The 21960-nt window shown below is 42.3% G+C and overlaps 1 protein-coding gene across 3 annotated transcripts in view; it reads right to left on the bottom strand.

Annotated features, from left to right (window-relative positions):
* ncam1a (neural cell adhesion molecule 1a) overlaps nt 1–21960 on the bottom strand; it is a gene marked incomplete at its 3' end in the record, with an annotated part of 163244 nt that overhangs the window by 20102 nt on the left and 121182 nt on the right. For 2 of the 3 annotated variants that reach the window (XM_084473849.1, XM_084473850.1), the window contains exons 8-13: nt 21509–21651; nt 15377–15527; nt 12908–13092; nt 11529–11625; nt 9424–9591; nt 8030–8155 (exon numbers count right to left, since the gene is read on the bottom strand). In XM_084473849.1, the coding sequence (XP_084329975.1) occupies nt 8030–8155; nt 9424–9591; nt 11529–11625; nt 12908–13092; nt 15377–15527; nt 21509–21651 (870 nt within the window). Of the gene's footprint in view, nt 1–4884; nt 4939–5771; nt 5787–8029; nt 8156–9423; nt 9592–11528; nt 11626–12907; nt 13093–15376; nt 15528–21508; nt 21652–21960 lie in introns of all 3 variants that reach the window. The other variant, XM_084473851.1, reaches the window with a different exon arrangement.

The raw sequence follows: 21960 nt of genomic DNA, 5'->3' as shown, positions 1-21960 counted from the left end.
TAATCGGGCCCCGGGGCCCCTCTGGGATAATGAAAGGCCACGGCAGATAATGAGTCTGGGTATCTTGATTGGATGTGTTACTCTATTACTTCTAATAACGTTAATGCAGTCTGGAGACGAGAAAGGTCAAAAGCTATATGTGTGTGTGTGTGTGTGTGTGTGTGTGTGTCTTAGGGGTGTGATTACACATCAGAATTTGTGTACCGATGCCACTTGTATGCTCTCCAATTGATGCGCTTTTCAGGTCTAGGGGCCGACACCATGAATGCAGAATCTAATTATCAAGGCGTACGCGTGGTAAGCATTGGATTATTTCTGCCTTTGTTTCTTCACTACATTTGTTTGTTCCATTTACATTTGTAAACACAGTATGTCCCCTGCATCCCATTAATGTTTTGTAGTCTATGGAGATGTATTATATGAGCTACAGTTTGTGAAAAGCGAGCCGAGAGAATGTGAAACTCGCAATCTGGCCAAAACATGTTGCAATTATTTCCAATGTATCACTCTGTTTTGGAAGTAGAATGATTGGTGTTGTGTAGCTTGGAGTATTGTTAAACCAAAACAACACACAACACATAGCATGATTTACAATTCTACGGGAATGTGAAATGTTGTGTTTTAGTGAGCAATCAGACATATTTCCATATTTGTTAATTTTGGGGAAAACATTAATTCTTCTCAAGCACTTAATGGTTCTTCGTAATGATTTTTCGCAATGGTTCATTTTCCTTAATTATCTCTGCATCATCAAAATCCGTTAACACTGAAAAAATATAAATAGACATGGGGACCTCTGATCGTTTTTGATCACGGGCCAATTCTAGGGTTACAATCTGTTGAAAATGCAATCCGGACTTTCTCCTGGAGTAAGCAGTGGCAGATGCCAGAGCTGGAAAGAATAGAGTTAGGGATATAGAGCAGCAGTCAAACTGTGACTTTAGACAGAATTACAGAATGGCAATAAGGCTTTTTCATGATTGTCACGATCGCTTAAGCACAGGATCCAAGATGGATCCTGTGTGAGAGTGAGAGAGAGCTCGAAATAGAGAGAGAGAGAGAGAGAGAGAGAGAGAGGTTAAATACATGAGCCTCATCACCATGCACTACGTGTAAACACACCTTTGTTATTCTTTTTTGCAATGATTTGGAAAGTAAGTTGATTTTTATGATGCATATTTTTTTGTGATCTGATGCAACAATAACTGTACTAATAAAGTATTTCAGGCATCAAACACACATATCACATAATGTTAAAAAATGTGCTCCACATGCTGTTTTAATGTGGCACAGTTTCCATTTCTCTTCTGTTCCACGTTTTACATTGATTAGCATAAAGTATGACACTGATTAGAAATAATTGTTTACAACTTCATCTCGGTCATTAATATATAGTCACCCTTACCCTCACCCCAGATGTGTTGCGAATGACACCCATGTGTCAAATATCTCATCAAACAGTCATCCCAACATGGGAACAACATAAGAGGCCCACAAATGAGGACGACGTCAGAACAAACATGCTAACGGATTGGACTGCTGAGTCAACATGCAGTGAAGGAGTCGTTGCAGAAGTGCAGTTAGTTCATTAGTTCATAAAGGGATAAAAAAAGGTTAAGGGAAAGAGGAGGGGAGATTAGGGTTAGCACACATGGAAAAAAGGGAAATAAGATGTGCGTGCGATGCAGGCTGTGGCAATCATTCCGAAAAACCTGCAAGTGCGATGTTCAAAGGGTGATCCCTAATGTTTGAGACAGATTGAGCTACCTCGGTTTCCTCCAACTCAAACTAGCCTGTGGCCAAATAGAAAGGCACTGGTGGGCAGCAGAAAGGACTTATAGTTCAGTGCGTGTAAGATGGACGACGTGTTGTCCAGTGAGATAACCTGGTAGTGAAATGACTGGAGGGGGAAATGGAGGCAATGTCAAAGGTGATGGACTAGATGAGTGCAGGGTGCCAAAAAAAGGAAAATAAATTAATTCTAGACTATAATCTAGACTGCAAATGAATGTTTTACATGATAATAAATAAAAAAATGATGTTGCCATTGTCATTTCTAACGCTATATGTCTAAATGGGCTCTAAATGGGCTCTAAATGATCGGGGGTGGTTTTGAGTTCTTAAACTGAGCAAAATGATTTTACCTGCTTTTCATCAGCGAAGACGACATCATCAGCACCATGCAAGGGCCACATGACAAAGTCATATGAAACGCACGCACATGATTGGTTGAAAGGTAAGGGAGGGGTGGGGTGGGGAGGGTCACATGGAAGACATAAAACAAATGGGAAATGATGTAAACATGGGTAATTAACGAAAATTATGTTAATGACAAAAATGACAAAAAATTTACGGGAACACAAAAAACATAAAGAGGTACATAAATAGAATTAATCTCTTAAAAATAAAAAAAATACAATTCTGCTAAATGTATGGTGCATTTTCAGACGTTGAGTTGAGTTAATTCTAAACAGTTAATAATTTGTTGTTATTGCTATGTTACAAACAAACATACAAACGTCTGGGACTGCGCCATACATCCAGCATCAATCGCTTATCAATTCACATCATTATAATACTTGGAATTCCTGGTTTTGTTTAGGAGAGCAATGTCTGAAAATTCAAGAAACCTCAATATGGGAAATCCAGTATAGATTTATAAAATCATCCTGAAAAGTATAACTGTGAACCGTGCCAGCTATGCCTAAAAAGCCATGGGGTGAATAAATACAACAGGGAGAAGTCTGCATAATAGGCGATGCAGCTGCCTATTATGCGACAGTTGGCAATGATACACAACTCTGCAGAACAACAGGATGAACAGATGGAGGATTAGGGAAGAAACGACTAACATCAGTGTGAAGGTTTTGGTTCAAATCATTTGTAAGATTTAACCTCCCCCGTCTCCTTTAGAACAAGTATGACTGCTAGGTGCGTGGTGCACCACATACTTGTACAGTAGAGCAGACCAAACAATAAACTGCAATAGATACTGAACAGGTGTCACATGTGTGTATTTGATATAATAAACATCAGTTCATACATTTTTTTCAATTGTGTTAGGTAGCATCTCTGCAACAGCTGCATCAAACTCTTCATAATACATTAAAAAAGTATGAAAGTAAAACATTTCAACATTGCGTTTACTTACCGACCAAATATTTGGATCAAACAAACATCACACTCAAAATACTATGCACATTTTGTGGGAAGAACCACAAAATGAGTCAGCAATAAATACTTACAATGCTCATGTTAGTGAAACAAGCCCAGGAGTCAACTCTATGTCAGTACAAGGACGTTGCTAAACGGCACGTACAACGGGTATTAGCATCCACACACTAAAGGCTACGGCTACAAGGTCAGTTCCCGGTTAGATTTTGTATCAAACCAACACACAAGAGGGCAGACAGCTAGCTAGGATTCATTAGCATCACAGATAACTCCATACACATGCACTCCACACAACAAATCCAAAAGTATGTTGGGTGTTTTTTGTTGGGTAAATTGTTTTTGCGTGCAGCTGCTTTCTGGAAAATAAACCTGCCTTTAATTAAAAATAGATCCTCAAATTCATGAGGAAAACTTTAAATTACTTTTTAATTGGAAGTCATTCACCAATGTTAGATTTTTTTCTCACATTCGGCTTCCTGTAACCTTGGTTTTTTCTAGGTCTTTCGGCTGCTGCTAATTGACTGCTCTATGACGATGCTTTGTTCACTTCTTAATGCCCACTACCCATTGTCATTCCTCCAACCAAATACTTAATATATAAAGTTAATATAAAGTTATACTTAATATATACTTCTATATAATTAAAATATTGGATTTCAAATTTGAATGAAAATATCTTTCAGAAAATTGTTCAAAGGCTACACTGTTTAGTTTTTTGCCCCTTCTTTAATCAAAATCATTCTGGGATAAAGCCATGCGCCTCCTCACCACATCGGACATCGTTATATTCTGATAAAGTAAAACCGATCAAAAAATCAATGGATGCCTTTCCTCGCATATCGTGTCTGTTCTGTGGCTGTAGGTGAGTGGTGGGCATAATGGACGTTGTATATCATAGCTGCTGACTGTCCACTAACACCCGGATACCCTCACCTCTATGTGTAAGACAGACAAAGGGGTGAGAGAACTACAACTACCAAGCCTGCTAGAACAGAGTTGCTACGGTTGCAGGGTGGGGTGGGGGTCCCTTCTTTTGAATCGACATCTTCTATTGATATTCGTACACAGTGGCATGCTGCCAGGGGAGTTATGCTTATGTCAGACTGGCCCGACATGTTGCAATATCCAAACGTAGAGCAAACAGATTACAGGATCAAAGTTTTCAATCCAAATTTGAAAATCACCGCAATCGGGGCGAGTTATTGTGAACCTGATGCCACCATGGCTTGTGTACAGCCATGCACACTGCGTTCCCGTTAATATTAAACAAGAGAATCAATTAAAAGAAGGGCCGCCAGGCTTATGTTAGGGGGATGATATTCATGAGTGCCTAAAGCATAATGTTAGCAAAAAAGCTAGGAGTGTGACGGCTGTGTTTTGTTGTTGTTGTTGTTGTTGCTGTTGTTGTTGTCTTAGTGTGCTCTGTCTTTTTCAAAACCCATTATCTTGATCACCAACAGAAATGTGATGCTGCTCCACGGCACTACATTACGTCTCTGTGGCAGCGCCATTGATAATGGTGAGAGAGGCTACGCTAGCTGGGGAAGCCAGGCAGGAGATGGAGAGAGAGTGGGAGGGGGACAGAGAGAGAGTGGGAGAGTGACAGAGAGAGGGAGAGCGAGAGAGAGAGAGAGAGAGAGAGAGATAGAGAGAGAGTTGGGTTGTGGGAGTTATTGCAGACACCGCACACTTCTGGATAGGCATACTCACTAAGGGGCAGGGTGGTTGTAGGAGGGGTGGAGGGGGTTGAGGTCTCTGGTGGAGCTGAAAGATGGCGGACAGAGTGTGAGCGGCCGTTTCTCTCCCTAGCCATCTCCAGGCAGCATCGGTCTAACAGCACTGACCGGTGATTTCACTCTCTCTCTCTCTCTCTCTACTCGATTATTTATCTGCAAGCTTTGCCGATCCACCCTGAACCCCTAATGTACACCTTGGCTTCGCACCTAGCCATGGCTGTGTGTGTGTGTGTGTGTGTGTGTGTGTGTGTGTGTGTGTGTGTGTGTGTGTGTATATGTTACTTATTCTGCATTAGAAGCCTTAGGTAATGACGAGATGATCGCTTGAAGATACTTTTAAATGGATAAACGTGTCAAATAGCATGCCGCTGTATTTTAGGAAAATGTTGTATTCCTAAACATTGCAGCAAAGCCATTTCTCTGGTAGAGTATTTTGTTCACTTTCTGCTAAAAAAAATACACATAACGCAGGTCTTCACCAACTTAAAAGGGACACATAACATCTGAGACTAGAGGAAGCGGGGTTTAGGTCTGCATGATCAATACTAGCTACAGGGTTTTAAATGAGCCAACCGAATATATAAAGTATGTTTCCATTACTAGAACGCAGTCAGAATAAAACAACTGCATTTCAATGGGAGTCTTTTTTTTTTTTCCTTTTCTTTCGCTCAAGCTATAAGCAATGAAGCACAATGATACGATACCATTATGGTAACATTTCCCTGCCATCATTATATAGATTTTCATGCACTGAGAGAATGGGTGACTTCAAACGAATGCTGCTGGCGGTGTAACTGTAGCGGAAATAAAGGAACACGATAGAAAATAATGAAGGCGAGATGGAAAGAGAGGCACACTTACTTGTGAAAGTATACCCTGGATGGTCCAAGGAAACAAAACAAAGTGTAGGAGAGAGAAAGAGAGAGAGAGAGAGAGAGAGAGAGAGAGAGAGAGAGAGAGAGAGAGATGGGAAATCATAATAAAAAAACAGGGGAAATACAAAGCATGAGTTGAGAAACACAATGAAATGGCTGAGGGCGGCTCTGTCCTCTTAATATCATACAAAACAAAAGAGCTGGTCTTTGTGACGCTTGTTGAGCTTAGATTTCTATGTGCGTCTGTTGTTGTGTATTTGATCCTTCTGTGCCCGAGACATCTATCACCAAAACAATCCAGTATTGAGTGTGAAAATAAAATAATCAAGTTGAATGAACCCCCCCCCCCCCTCCCAAAACAGATATTGCTAAATAAATATAAAAAGATTACATATGGTATTTTTGTTCCGAATCATTCTATTGACTGTGTAGTCTGCAATCATTCATTAGGACAGAACCGCCTTCTTATGAGATATGGAAAATCAAAACCAGAGTAGGTGAGGAAGAGGAATACTGCTAGAGCAGAGCTGAGGAGACACAGATGGTATGGTGTGACACTCAATGCCTGACTAAATGATGGGGGTTCATGTATATTCAACAAGCTTTCCTCGTGGAAGTAGACCCACCACACGTAACTCGTGCGTCTCATTTCATTTATGTTTTTCTTTTGTTTCCTTCCAAGATATTCTAATCCTCACACAATTTTTTTTTCAGGCATCCCGATTTGCAGTGGTTTCAAATTTTGGAAACTCGTTAAGGTGAACCAATAGGATTGGTTCGTTGACGAGGAAGGGGTCGTTATCGCAGCACATGGTAAATTGGTGCAACGTGGGCTGATACTTTATAATATAAACATATTTTGAAATGGCCCATACCATACCAAATGTGATCCTTGCTCGGAGTGCCTTGCATAATACATTAAAGCAACGAAATGAAAAGAAATACAAAATAAGGATGGCAGGGCTGAAATGGCCTAGAAGGAATAATAATGAGGCTATATTTAACATAAAGAGGATGTAAATCTAGTCAAAGATGGCAGTGGATGCTCTAAACACACACATGCACGCACATGTGGGAACATTAATTAACATTAATCTGATATGAAGCTAGTATGAAGTCCCATGCATTAGATTTCCATTATGCTTTACTTTGTGGTTGAACATACCATAATCTACATAAAGAGATCTCCATATAATTAGATAGCATTATTTCCAATTATTATTATTAATTAGTCTCTACTTACTGGACACATATCATACATTACTCAAATAGAATTGCATAGTCGTACTTGAAAAAGTACTCTTTTGCAGGAAGTATAATCAAAAACGCACGCAAAGTAAACGTGAAAACAAAAACCAATTTAATTTGAATGTCAGAGCTATTTTAATTGGAGTCGTGATCGGAAGCCTAGGTCCCCTTTCAATTTAAACTCTTCAGGAACGTCACGCGATTGCAATTCCCCCCAAAATGACTCACAAAAAGAAAAACCTCCTCTACGCCACTGTTTCTGGGGAGAAATGAATGGTTGGGGAGGAGGGAGGGAGGGGGGGGGGCAACAGGGGGAAGACCTCAGAGACGAGGTCTTCTACGCGGCACACACACTGAAAAAAAACAATGTTAAGGAGATGGAGTGGAGAGGAAGAAAAACGCACACACATAATACTGTTTCACAAGAGCTGCCTGCATCACAGCGGTCGTGGACAGACACAGACAACACACTTTGAAAAAAAAAAAAAGTATCAAATAAACACCAACACAATACAGCACACAACAAACAGAGACAGGCACAGATACGTGACGTGGGCCCATTGAGCCTGACCGTGCAGTGGACTGTAGATGCATAATAAATAAATGAGTAGCCACTCTCTTTCTGGCAGAGGTCTGAAGCAGGGAATGTGCTGCAGCGGCTTGTGGTGGTGGTGGATGTGGTGGTGCTGGTTAGAGGAGGAGGAGGAGGAGGAGGAGGTGTGGATGGGGGTGAGGGGGGGGCGGGGGGGGGGGGGGGGGGGGGGCCTGTGGGCTGTGGCAGAGATTGTGGTGGTGAATCGCTGATAGCATCTGGACCGCACGACGGGGGGGGGGGGGTGGGGGAGAGTCTAGGAAGGGGATGGGTGATGCAGAGGGACGGGAGGGAGCACTTTAAGCGGGGGAGGGCTGGAAATACGTGTCAGGGTTGCCGGGCAGACCTGAGGAGGGCACAGTGGGGAGGGGGTGGGGGTGGGGGGGGGGGGGGGGGGTACTTACGGACTGGCTCCGTCTTGAACGTGGTGGAAGGGCTGCTTTCGCCGTCTCCCTTGCCGTTGACGGCGGCCATCTTGACCTCGTAGGCGGTCTCTGGCTTCAGGTGGGTGAGGGTGATGATGTTGGTACCTGGCGGAACGGAGCAATGTCATGCATACAGCGTGAGCTCCAAAGGACGGCGTCCGTCACACCCTAAGGGAACGGCCGCCTTATAATACAATTAGGTTTTCAAAGCGAATCCCGGGATCAAATTCAATCGCGTGACAACCCGAGGTCAACCGAGAGCGAGCTGCCACAGAAAATCTTAATATTCCCGGCGGAAACGCAGAGGAAAAAGATAACAGAAAGATGTAGGTAGTGGGATCCGGGCGAATATAAATTCAGCGGTTTGTTAAGGTTGGCAAACAGCGCTCCTGGCCTCCGCCGTGTCCTGTGTGGGTCTGCTGGTGTGTGTTTATGCAGGACGAGGGAGAATGGGCCTCAGTCTGAGTGAGAAGTAGATGCACTTGGCCCGGAAAGACGTGGCCCCGGAAAAGGAGCTGTCGAAAAAATGTGTTTGAAGACATGGTGAGAAAAATAAAAAGAACTCGGCGCGTCTTAATTTGTAAGTCGGCGTGTCTCGAGATTTAAGGCTAATTGGATTTGAACATGTCAATTTAATATATTTATATAAAAATAGATATACTTAGAGAACAGAGCAAAATATGGATTCATGTATAAACACTCCATTTCCCCAGAGTAATAGACGTACATGACAGGCCGACTCCTGGGCCTTGAACTGACAGAGGAGCCTGATTAACGATTGGCTGATTTGTCCCATATGACCGCCATGACTACCAATCGCCCGGATGCTTCCAGGAAACAGCCAGACGCCAGATGCTAGCGCTAATCTGAGCAGCGGTGACATCGGAGACAGCTATGAAAGTTATTCTACAGTGTCCTACAATGTGGCAATGCCCAAATACTAGCAATGCGGGGTTGAGAAAAACAAAACACTAAATCAGCTCTGCAATTTCTGCAGTATTCAACGTTTATGTGTAACTGCAGTAATTGCTCTGTTATTTTTTTCTTGTGTTGTGTCTTGTCTGTCTATGTATTGAGTAATATGTTGTCCTCCTTTGGTTCTTATGTTGTTTTGTTTTGAGTTGATCATAAGTTCCACCAGCATTGGCTGTGTGGTCAATTAACTTTTAAATTCAATGTCGACTAAACGTCTTTTACGAAAACAACCATACTCTTCCTCCCCCAACCATTATCCTCGACCATTATGCTCGCTGCAATCACACAATCCAGAAACAACGACTGCATCAAACCCTCCCTGCAGGCATCGCGAACAGACCATAAAATGCAAAAGAAAGTAAAACAATAACAAAAACACAGTTGATCATGTGACTCACCGGTCTCAACCTCAAACTCCCGGCTGGACCAATCCTGTCCGGGCTGGCGCCAGTCCACCTTGTACCTGAGGATGGACACGCCGCCGTTGGAGTCGGGCTCCTCAAACTCCACCACCGCCGTGCTGGAGAAGGGCTCCACCCGCTCCACCGTGGGGGCTGAGGGCACCTCTGCACCACCACACAGAGAGAAGCTTGGGTTCAGAACGTTGCTCCATATGTTAGCGGCTTGGCAGCTCTTTCTCCTACGTTATCGTTAGGCAGAGTGGCCCATTAACATGACACACAGATTATGAACATTTTGGGGAAAACGATTAAAATGTCATGGAGTAGGAACTACAAGTGGAAGATCGTAAAAACAGGTAAGTGTGTGGTAGTAAAATGCTTCTTTTAGTGGTGTTTATTCATGCGTTATATTCAGGTAAATGGTAGATATCCAGGCACACGCAATGGCATTTGGGAGTGGAATAGTATGCGCAATGTTTATGATACAGGATATATATAAATATTCCTCTAATGTGAAAACATTCAATTGAGAGGAATGACTCTAGTCTGAGCTAGCACAGGTTATGAGGTGTACAGCTGGATTTGTGATGGTTTTTACATCATCTTGAACCCAGCATATGCGCATGTAGTCACTTTGTGCAGCTGATTGCGGTTGAGAGATCTGGTTGTTGAGTTGTGTTCGTGCTGCATTGCCTTGCACTGCACTCAATGGCTAGGGCAGCAATACTAAACACCACATCAGGGGCTCTTTCATATGCAAATAACGCAAACACACATCTCCAAAACGCCATGCCTTTTCATCACGGAGGGGGGGTGTGAAGCAAATTCTGTTTGCTAAACAGATTACATTTCGTATACATTTTCAAAAGCCAGGTTAACAAATGGGAAAATTTTTGGAAAAGTTTTGATGTAGACACTCATAAAGAAGATAGGGAAGATGCAGCGCATACATAACGCGTGCAGGTGTGATGCAGACTCAGAGAGGCGTGATGCATCCCCCCCCCCCCCCCCGCCCCCCTCAAGATAATCCTGCGAATTTGATAAGGTTGGTGGAGGTGCTCATTAACAAGCCAACCTTATTACCTGCTGCTCCTATCAGACACAGGGGCTCCATGTGATTCCCATGTGATTACCTCACCAGATCTAATCTCAGTCTTAAGCCTGTGCTACTTATCGCCAGGCTTTTGCACCTCGCAAATAACAAGCTGGTATGTTTTTTTTGTTTTTATCACAACTGCTGTTATCCTTCTGTACTGTGCCCATGAGCGTTTGTGCCTGAACGCGATGCTATGGGACTGTTGCAGGAAATCTTCTCAAAAGCTACTGTAGTTGTTTTAGTAGCATAAATGTTATTAAAACTTTTTTTAAAAGAAGTTGGCGGTTGAGGTTATTGTACATTTTGGCGGTGATTGTGATTGTGAATATGACTGGGGCAGTTCTTCAAAGTTAAACACAATGACATAAGATATGAAGATTAGGTTTTGAATACCATCTCGCCTGGCCCCCAGATCAATCATTCAAATACGAAAATGAGGCAAATTAGGGGGTCTTACAAAGGATTAGCCGACAAGATAAGTGGCAAAGCATAACAGACATAATCATACATTCAAATGAGTGTATGATTTGTCCTACTCACTACTTAAAGGTTAAGTAAACCCCGTTTTAGGAGTTGAGATGTTTAAAAAGATGTGATGAGAACCGTTGTGACAGTCGAAAAGATTAACCTTAAAAAGAACACATTGAGATCCACAGGAGCAAATGCAAGGGGCGTTGTCAGACGTTGTCAACTCAAATCCCACACTCGCTCGAGCTAAGGTGCAGAGCCAATACAAAACTATCACTCTGTAAAAGCGTCTTGAGCCTGAAGTAGCAGAGTTCTTGAATTGACTGAGAACTTCCCCCCGTTTAACCACTTTATACATTTTTGCCAAAAAATAACACAGAAATGTTCAATAACACTTTTTGAGACCAAACTAAACCATTTTTCAACTGAAAACATTTTTGGGGTTTATCTTCCTGTAGAATGTCTGGCAGATTAACATTCAGTTTGGATGGGGTTAGGATAAGACAAAGAGCTTGACAAGATTTTCTGTTTTACAAACCTGCTTGGATCATAAGGAACTCTTTGGACTCTGAGCCAATCACGTTGGTCGCTGTGCAGTTGTAGCTTCCGAAGTCGTTCTGGGATTCGGGGTTGATCTGCAAGGCACACAGACAAGGCGTATCTTTTTATCTCTGTTCCTTTAGTCCTGCGACAATTCCTAATGTTTTATTCAGCTATTCTGTTCTTTCTGGTCACCCAGCTTTGGATATCACACCCTCACTTGGTACAGACAGCTAGCGCTATTATGCCTGAAAGGGGCCTAACTCACCTTAACAATGCCCCTTTTGAAAGCAAACACTGAAATCAAATCTCTTCAGACAGCGCCGAAACATAGACAACAAACGCAATTTGCGGCATGTCACGGATAAGTCACGGAAAGGGCAGTTTCTCCACGGATGATGCAGATTCCCCTTAAAGCTGCTATACCTTTTCTCTCTACTTGCTTGTCCTTCTCATTGAAAATGATGTTAAGATCCTAAAACTAAAGTATAATTGCAATTTGCCAGGACGTAATAGAAGTCAATAACTTACTAAAGCCTTACTAAGAACTATAGTAGCTAAAAAATAACACATTTTTCTAAAATTCTTTTTTCATTATCGTTCTTTAAGGGCCGTCTACTTTGAAGTGTGTGCTGGAGTAGCACACTGTTGTGGGCTCGGCTACTTTGCATAATTTTTGGTACATCATCCTGTGATATGTTGAAGGCTGGCTGTTTTATAAAATGATTGTATTATGTGCAGATTACCTACTATACACCATGCTGAAATGTGTGGCACATTTATATGGTGCTGCATCTGCGTGCCTTTGCGACACCGTATGAATGGAATTAATCATGCATGTTTGTTTTTAATTTATTTTCATGTTTTGGCAATGGTTTGGTGTGAGCGAGGGAGAGAAAAAGCTACTTGATTAATTTGTATTGCAACGTTACGTGCCGCTTAATTAAAATACGTAGGCCAATGGAAAAACAAAGGCAAATATTTCACTCTTTTCCAAAGCACACCACTTAGAGTGTGACATTATTTTGAGAAGCCACTATGCTAATAAAGACATCGCAGCACCGATAGCATGAATCCATTTGTATGCCACATCTGTGCTGCTGAGTGAAATCCTGTATTTAACCAATCTTAATTCATGCAACGTCACATTCACCAGAGTAGAGAAGACATTTTAATTAGTTTCCAGCTCCATGTTTATATCCTAATAGTCAATTATAAAAACGCAGATACCCGCGGAATGCACAGAAGATTCCTGTAAAAAGTAATATCTTATCTGTATAATGAACGTACAGTGGACGTCGTGACTTTCCATCTGATGTGCAGTCAGGCAATTAAAAAAGCACTCATGAAAAGGAATGTGACAGTGTTGAAGCAAACCTCCAGGTAGCTGGCGGTGGGGGTGGTGTAGATCTTGATGTTGGTGGTGTTGGCGGAGGGCAGCTGCTGGCCGTCTCTGAACCAGACCACTGAGGCCCCCGGGTGGGCCAGCACCTCACAGCTGATGTTGGCTGAATTCCCCTCCCACGTGTACACGGTCACCGGGCCCTGGATCTTTGGAGAGTCTGCAGGGGAGCAGAGGAAGGTCAGCACACCAGACCAAAAGGTAGTGTGGCCGGAAAGCATAATAAAGGCAGACACCAGGCAACAGGGGGTGATTTTTTTTCAACCATCTTGGTATGTGATGTGAGAATGTGGGGATTAATCGAGGAGAGCCCCCCCACCGAGGGGAGCTCGGTCAACGCAGGGGAGAGAAAATGATTACGGGCTTCATTTAGGAAATTCAGACTGCCATTGTTTTTAAATCTGTGATACGAAAAATTTAAATGATGTGTTGTCACTCGAGTGTTTTCTAATGGTCCAATTTATACCTGCAGCGAGATAAGAGAGAGACGTTATATGTAACATTTATTTTTCCCATCCGATCTTGGAAAATTATATTGGAATTATATGAATAATTTCATGCAGGGTTATTTTACCCAGGGAAATATTTGTCTTGCAATTTCAGAGCATAATTTTTCCATAAAAAAAATTATTCTTGATACATTTGGTCTACAGATAAGCTTTTTGACATATACAATTTGAATAATTCAAATCATCATCATCATCATCTTCGTCGCCTGACATAACAAGGTTTAATGAAACTTTCATTTTCATTTTGTCTAGCTATCGCCTTTTTTTCTACTCACATTATCAGCTTGCTCGCTCATGCACTGCCCATGCGCACACACACACACACACACACACACACACACACACACACCCACTTGGCATAGGCTTCAAGATGATGGCACTGGTGCGCACACACACACACACACACACACACACACACACACACACACACACACACACACACACACACACACACACACACACACACACACACACACACACACACACACACTATGGAGTGACACATGGCCCTTTGACCTTTGATCCTGACGAGGACCCTCTGTAGCGTTTTTCTGACGTCTCCCAAGACACACGATGGACATGGCTGAGTCAGCCTCTCTGTCTGCAGCCCACCACTAAAAACCTCCACTCCCAAATCAAAGTCCCCTGGACCTTATTGACGACCCAGAGCCAGGGAACGACCTCTGACTTGGAAGTTGTATTCATTACCACAAAGTCCTGATGAGTTTCCCTTCCCCCCCAAAAAAAATTATATATATATATATATATATATACTGTATATATATATACAACTAAACGTGATCCATCGTTTATATTTAATAATAATTGCACAGGCATGGCTGCTTAGAGGACCATGACATGATTTTAATGCTTCTAGTTGTCATCCTCATCAACAGGACCAACTCAATCATATATGCACACACTCACGCACAGGCACACACACACACACACACACACACACACGAGAGCATGCTGGGCATTTGATTGGAATATGGTTTCCCCAGACGCTATGGCCATCAAGGAAGGGGATTGGTGGGCTTGCTAAGACAAAGACTTCTTTCCCCCACTGCCATCGATGATTGCTAAGCAACACCAACTCAGCTACCTGATTACTGCCTGATAACTCCTGCCAACTGTTACGCCGACAGTTCTATTAGCGGCCCATTCAGATTCCTATCTGCTTTAGGCACAAATTGCTGGTGTGTTTTGTGTGTTTTGTGTGTGTGTGTGTGTGTGTGTGTGTGTGTGTGTGTGTGTGTGTGTGTGTGTGTGTGTGTGTGTGTGTGTGTGTGCGTTAGGGGGGGGTGCAGTGAATGTAATCCAATTAGCTGTTCATTAGCTTCTATGAGACCTGGCGTCTCACCAACACAGATTGTGATATTGCAGAATAAGATCAAGTGTTGTTGGTCTCCCACTCCAACGTACGAGAGATTACAAAAAAGTATTAGTAAATATTAGTGTTTTGTTGGGAATCATTGAAAGGCCTTGGCTCATGTCATTGGCATTGGCTAGAAACATGATGTGCCCAGCTGAATATACTACCTTATAATTCTCTCAGTTTGTATCAGTAGTTACAAAGAACAGAAACTTCGGGATATGTGTCTGGCTAAACGCTTTCAGCAGCATGCTGTGGGATTTAGCACAACCATTGTTCTGCAGAAGAACAAGGACGGTCCACTGGATCGCGCTCACAGGGGAACAAGACGCAAGGACAGATTTCTACCGAGGTTCGTCAAAAATAAACCGCAGCAAACAGGTATGAATTTACTAGCAAAAGTTAAATAAAACCATAATGGCTTGCATTCACTTTCTTACAACACTACTGGGCAAAGGAAATACGGCCTTGATGCCAGTGTGCAGTAAGAGTTATTTGAGCCTTCTATGAGAGCTATTTGACAGTGAATAATAATAAGTGTAGTGTGTGGGTGGACTTACAGCGAACTTCCAGGTACATGTTCTTGCTGTCCTGGCCTATAGGGTTCCGGGCAGTACAGAGGTACTGGCCGGCATCGTTGAACTGCACATACTTTATGGTCAGAGAGGAGACCCGTGCGTCGCTCCGTACAACAACGTTTCCGTCCAAGCTCTGTAAAGAGAAAGGCAGAGTTGAAGAACCTCAACATTTGACAAAAGAGGGGAAAGAAAGAGCGACATGGCTTCTCGACAAAGCTTCACGGCAAAGCATTATTATACAGGTGGAAGAAGAGAAAAATAACTTGTTTTCTTAATTCTTAATGGAACATGTGCAGCAAATGAGTGAACTTAAGTGACCACAATGCTATGGTCGAGCAGCACTTTTACCTCACATAAAAACTTTTTGGACAAAAATTTAGAGATTCTATGCAAGTTCTATGCATTGATAAAACGGCATATATGGAACAGAATCAGAATCATTGTATTGATCCCAGCATTCGTTTTCTCATCGCTTTCTCTCAACTGCAACAAGGACTGCCAAATGATGAAAGGAATAATATCCCTGTTCAAAGTTTTGTGATATATTAGTCCTTCATAAAGGACATTGAAGAAGGACACTGGGCAATGGAAAAGAAACAGATAATAGTGCAAATAAATGCATTGGTTTGACTCAAATCAGAGCTACTAAAAATACCCTCAATCCTTCATTTTGGGGAAATTGCAGTTTGACATGAAGGTCGCAAAGACAGAAAAAGAGATCTACCTACTAGCTACTCTTACACAGATCAGCGGTACAGTTGAGGGGATGCAGATGTGACTGGAATACAGCTGTTGCTATGGTGAGCGAGGGGTATGAGAAGGAGTGCCCTGGAACATTTTTAAAAGGGCGACATTAATCTTCTGCGACTGCAATGACACAGCCACAAGCTGTGTGTGCGTGTGTGTATATGTCAGCATGTTATTGTGCGTGTGTGTATGTGTGTGTGTGTGTTTATGTCTTCATGTGTGCATGCCTTTATACGTGTGTTTGTTTTTGTGTGTGTGTGTGTGTGTGTGTGTGTGTGTGTGTGTGTGTGTGCTTTAGGGGCGGGGGGCTGGTCCAATGCTAATCCAGGGCAATTCCATAATGACTACATGTATACACACAAAGCTATAATTATTTGTTCACAACCATTTCGTACCTTTAGGAACGCTGAATGGTAGAATTTGCTAAGCGGCTCTCGAGCGAAAGTCCCTGAGTGGGCTCGGAAATTATGTGCATGTCAGTTAAGCAGCAGTAGAGGCTATTAAATGGCCATTTAATATATTTTATTTTGGCCAACAACAACAAAGTAATTTTTCTCCATTGTGATGGCACTTGTGCACCTGTGACGGACCTCTGTGTGTTGGTGTATGTGTATGTGTCTATGTGTGTATGTGTGTGTTTATGTGTGTGCTTCGTTGATGACACACCACATGGATGCTCTGTTATCATTACACTCTGTCCCTCAGTTCACCTCAGGGCGCATGCCTTGTAAACATATTGTACGGCCGGGATTTATTGTGTTTGTGTACAGAAGTACAGGTCTGCCCCCTCTTGTAATTATGATCATCGTCCTATACGTTCACTGTTCTAATGGTTAACTGGTTGTGAAGAATCTGTTGCCCTTCAGACATTGCCTTTCATTAACTTGCCAAGGGAATTAACCTTTCCGTTCAAAGCTGCAATCACAGACCAAAAAACACAGGCCATCACTCCCGGTCCCTCAAACCCCCACCTGCCAAGCCTTAAGGGTGCAACCCTTTGTTGTTATTGTTGTTGTCGTATTCCTTTCCATTCTCACTCTCAACGGAATCGTACGTTTTCACCCGGTCACACCTGTGTTCCCCAAGCTGGTTTTAAAATTGCGTTTTAATGTTATCTTCATCTAAACTTATTTGTTTTAATTAAAAGCTTTTGCCTTTAAGAGATGATGTTAGAGGAAAATAAATTACATTATTCATTATTAGCATACTGCAATATATTCCCTTTTGTTTATATTGCTGATTCTTTTTTTATGTTGGGATGCATAGTGTGACTTGCATTAGCAATGTTTGAAAAAGAGCCATTCATAAAGGAGTAGATAGAAGAGAGTGGATGGGGACAAAAACGAGAATGTGATACACACGTATACACACAGGGAAATAAACAAATGCACTTTAACAAACAAACAAACAGGTAAGATAAAAATGGCATACTGTCCCTTACCTTACCGACAAGAAAAAAGAGAAAATACGAATTATAAGCACTCTATTCTAATGACAACCCCATAATGTGTATACATGAAATATAACGTGGCGGTTGGATTTATTGGGAGTTAAGCTAGCTCAGCTAATACTAATACTGCTTACAACTAGTAACTAGCTACAGTACATGCTAATAAGCAGGGAGCATCTAAGAGAGGCAACACACTAGAAATGTTTTAACTACTGATATTGATGAAGTTAGTTCAGCCGTTTGATAATCAGTTTCTTCACACCATACATTCGCTCCCTATTTAAATAAACAACTCCTTTTTAAGGAAGAAATTGCTGGTAAAGCACCGAGTTCCAGTGAGAAGTTGAATTCCAGTGGTCCGCTCGTCCCTGATGATGAGGGGTGAATGTAGTGTGATGCAAACAGTGCTGTCTGATAGAAATAAACCCACAAATTGCTGCGATGAATATATGATCAAAAGTGCAGCAGCTTGCATGAGCGGCAGATTTCATGGGCAGTTCTCTGAATCCAAGCTGCATTAGCTGTTGTGTATTTTTGATGTTCATTTCTTTTAAAACACAACGTGTCAAAAGCCGCAGGTAGGACGCCATTTTTGATGGACACATTGCACAGGTGTTTGGGTTCCCGTCGCTCGAGGAAAACTACTTTCGAAACGACCGGTCTGTTACATTTCAGCGCTGTGGTTACTTAGCACGGTCTGTTGCCTCACACTCACTCGCAGCACCCAAAGTCACCTCTCGTACGAAAAGGTGCTTGGTTCTGGCTGACATGAGGACCAGTCTGGGAAATAAACTGACCCTGGCAGGAGGGGGAACAGCACAAAGGATCCCGCCAACTATGACGACAGCCAAATAGAAGTGATTGCTGTTTCCGATTTTGTTGGGAGTTTACAAAAAAAGATTTTTACACATTGACATAAATGAGGTTAAGTTTGTTACTCGGTTTGCCCAGGACAGGAGTTAGAATGGGTCTGCTCTACAACAAACTCTAGGTGTTGGTTTTTAATTGGTTTTCAAGCTAGTGTTAGGCTACGCTATCTAGTAGCCATACCTCGTAAGTGTCTGGTCGAGTCCAAGAAGCCTGGAAATGATAAACAGAAAATAAACAATAACATGCAGCAGCAGGGGGAACATGAAAAAAATGACAAAACAGGCAGGGCAAAAACTCCTCAAATGCAATAGGCAGATAATTCATTAATCTGCGGTATGGTTATTTCCCCCCTAAGATAAATGAAAAGGAAGGCCCAAATTGAAACAAAAGATGATCAGGCATACCTATTACATTGTGTGGATTTTTACTAAATTAGGCCAATTTGGGCAGAGCAAAATTTATGGGAGCGAAAACAATATGAATTGTATTTCAATTAAGTCACAAAAATATATTTATATTTATAACAACATCATAAGAAATCTAACACTGAGGTCATTTCCAACAAAATTATTTGTCTGTTCTTTGCTAAATTAATCATGAAGCAATTAACAATTAAATGTTCAAACTATTATAGTAACAGTGAGCACATGCTTCCAGCAACTGCCACTGAGAATGGAGAGAAAAATGCACTAATGCAATTATGCTGATTAAAATAATATTTTATTCCCTGTTTTCTAGGATGTTCCATGTTATAATTACTTTGTTCCAGCACCTTGTTGCATGCCGCCTACTTCTGATAATAACTTGAAAAATAAATAATTAAATACAAATGAATAAACTAATGTCACAGAGCATACAAATGGAGCCACTGCATTCAAAAGGACAAATATGTTTATCATTTTCAACACAGTGCCTGAATGGTGAATGTGTTTGAATAGCCCTCTTTACGTTTTGTGGTGGATGAGACATGGTCGTCTTTGATAATTCAAATGGACCCACGTATGGACGGCAACGTGTGAGTCAGTCCCTTTTTAAAGAAGAAAGAAGGCAGTAGAAGCAATGATAATATACGATCGGGCAACTCGGTGCTAATAAAAATTAGGGACAGCCATTATCCAATGATCAAAAGAGATTTCAGCGATTACAGCATCCCGCTAAATCAAAAGGGACGCGAGACAGAGAAGAGAGAGGGACGCGAATGGACTGTGAACTAACTCTTGTGAACCCATCTCTTTATTTCCAACTTCACACACATACACACACACACACACACACACACACACACACACACACACACACACACACACACACACACACACACACACACACACACACACACACACACACACACACACACACACACACACACAAGGCTCAGGAGATGCACAGCATGGTGGGATTCTGATGACTGTTTATGATAAATGGCGCCCATAATTGGACAAGACAAGAGAGGAGTAAAAGTGTGGAGGTCGCACGTGTTGTCTGTTGATCAGGGGATACATATCTGATAACATCCCTTCCCACTGGTACCAGTAAATACAAACACACACGTCTGTGTGAACACAGACGCATGCAGGGAACAGAAACGTTATTGGTTGAGGCGCATTATTCCCAGTATTTGAAGTGTACGTGTACAGGGGTACTGGGTGGTGCTCGATATATATACATTATATATGATGGTGTGTCTACTGGTTTATCTTTGGGAGCTGTGCTCATAAATACTTAACTAGGGTGCAACGAATTGACTTCAAATGGCCGCCGTTTGAATGTTTAAACATCGCCATTGATTTTGCCAGGTCACCACCCATCTGACGTCAAAGTGAACACTCTGACTGAGGATTTTGGTATTTCCTGTGCATCTTCCCCTGCTCTGAGTTATGACCTAAAAGAACATAGCTCACACAGTACAGTACAGTACAGTACAGTACAGTAGCCAGTTGTGATCCCGATATAGACTCCCCCCCCCACGGGAGAAGGACACAGATGTAGCTGTTCCGTAACAGTGCCTCTGCCTCCGTATCCACCCGCGGGAATGTCACAAGGCAGGTGTTGCTAACCATACATCATGGGCGTCTCTGTGACGATCCTGGCCCGTTGCCACGGAGCCGATCCATTTCACAAATACTGAATAACTTAATGGATAACTTCATTAAAGAGAAAGTTAAGAGCCTCGTTTGTACAACTCGATTACTCAATTTCCAAAGCAAATGCAGTTGGAAACAAAGCAGTGATTTGGAAGGATTAATACCATTTATTGACTTCATAGCAGAGAATTGCCCCCCTGAAGAGAGTCTTCCAACGGGTTCTCGTCTGAATAAACAGTATTTATTATTTATTTTTATTTATTGAGGTAATTACCTGTTTGCATTCAGCTGATGTGAGCAGATACAATGCATAGGATACAGCATCGGCAGTTGAAAGAGTCAGTGAGGCAAAAGCCCATTGAGATGTCAATGCTAAGCCGTTTAAACCTTGCAAGCAAGTAAGTTATGGGGAGGTATAACTATGGTTTAAAAAATAAATAAGAAATGTCCTGATCTAATCTTGTGTTTGTGTTTTCGTCAAAGACTCACACAGTACCACACACACAGTATTACTTATGATATAAAAGTGTGGGAAATGCTACGTGAGAACATCTATTCTGGTTGAGTGCCTTTTCTTGTTACAACTTCGATTTAAGCGTGCGCCCTGCTAAATTCCGGCCAATCAGGGCCAATCTCTTCCCTGATTGGTTTCGGGAGATCCATCTTGCCTGTCAATCACATTCACTCACACGGCGTTATCATCTCAATGGCGGAGAAACAAAAGGGCCAGGGGTAGGGAGGGAGGGAGGGAGGTAGGGAGGGAGGTAGCAGAGAGGGACGGAGCAGAGAGGGATGGAAAAGAGAGAGGGCAGGTACGATTTTATTCAGATTTTCGCTCCCTCTCTTTTTTTACAACTCTACAAACTACAGCAGCTTTTATATTCTCCTTGCGCCTTGACAAAAATGCAGTTGGGAGCCCCCGGCACCCCAGCACGCAGCTGAATGATGTAAAAGGGTGAGTACCTGCTCTCGCTCCGTGAAGACCCGGGGGCCAAAGCTCCAGGTGATGGCGGGCGTAGGCTCGCCCGACGCCTCGCAGGTCAGGGTCACCTGCTCCTGCAGCTCAGAGGCCGTCTGGTTGTTCAGGTAGGTGATCCTGGGGGTCACTGGCATGGAGAAAAAATAAACCCATTATATACAGAGAACACTGAGTAATTCACTGGACTTACGTTCTCTTTTCGGAAGACCGTTTGTATATTTAGGCGTGTATGTAACACACCGTAACTCGTCCTTTGGTTGGCTTAGTACTGTACTCTGTCCCATCAATTTAAATCATTGCATGGGATTATATAGTGCATGTTTTTTTGCGTTGGTTTGTTCAGTTTTGTGCAATATGTGCTCATGTCCCATTTCCCCTACAGTAGCTTTGTAAAAAAAAAAGAAGCTGAACTATCTGGAGTTACTTGACAAAGTGG

Source organism: Micromesistius poutassou, assembly GCF_964030765.1.
Source record: "Micromesistius poutassou genome assembly, chromosome: 10".
In the NCBI taxonomy this organism is placed as follows: domain Eukaryota; kingdom Metazoa; phylum Chordata; class Actinopteri; order Gadiformes; family Gadidae; genus Micromesistius; species Micromesistius poutassou.
Note: the sequence above shows the minus strand (reverse complement) of the source record. Positions and strands in the feature narration are given on the sequence as shown.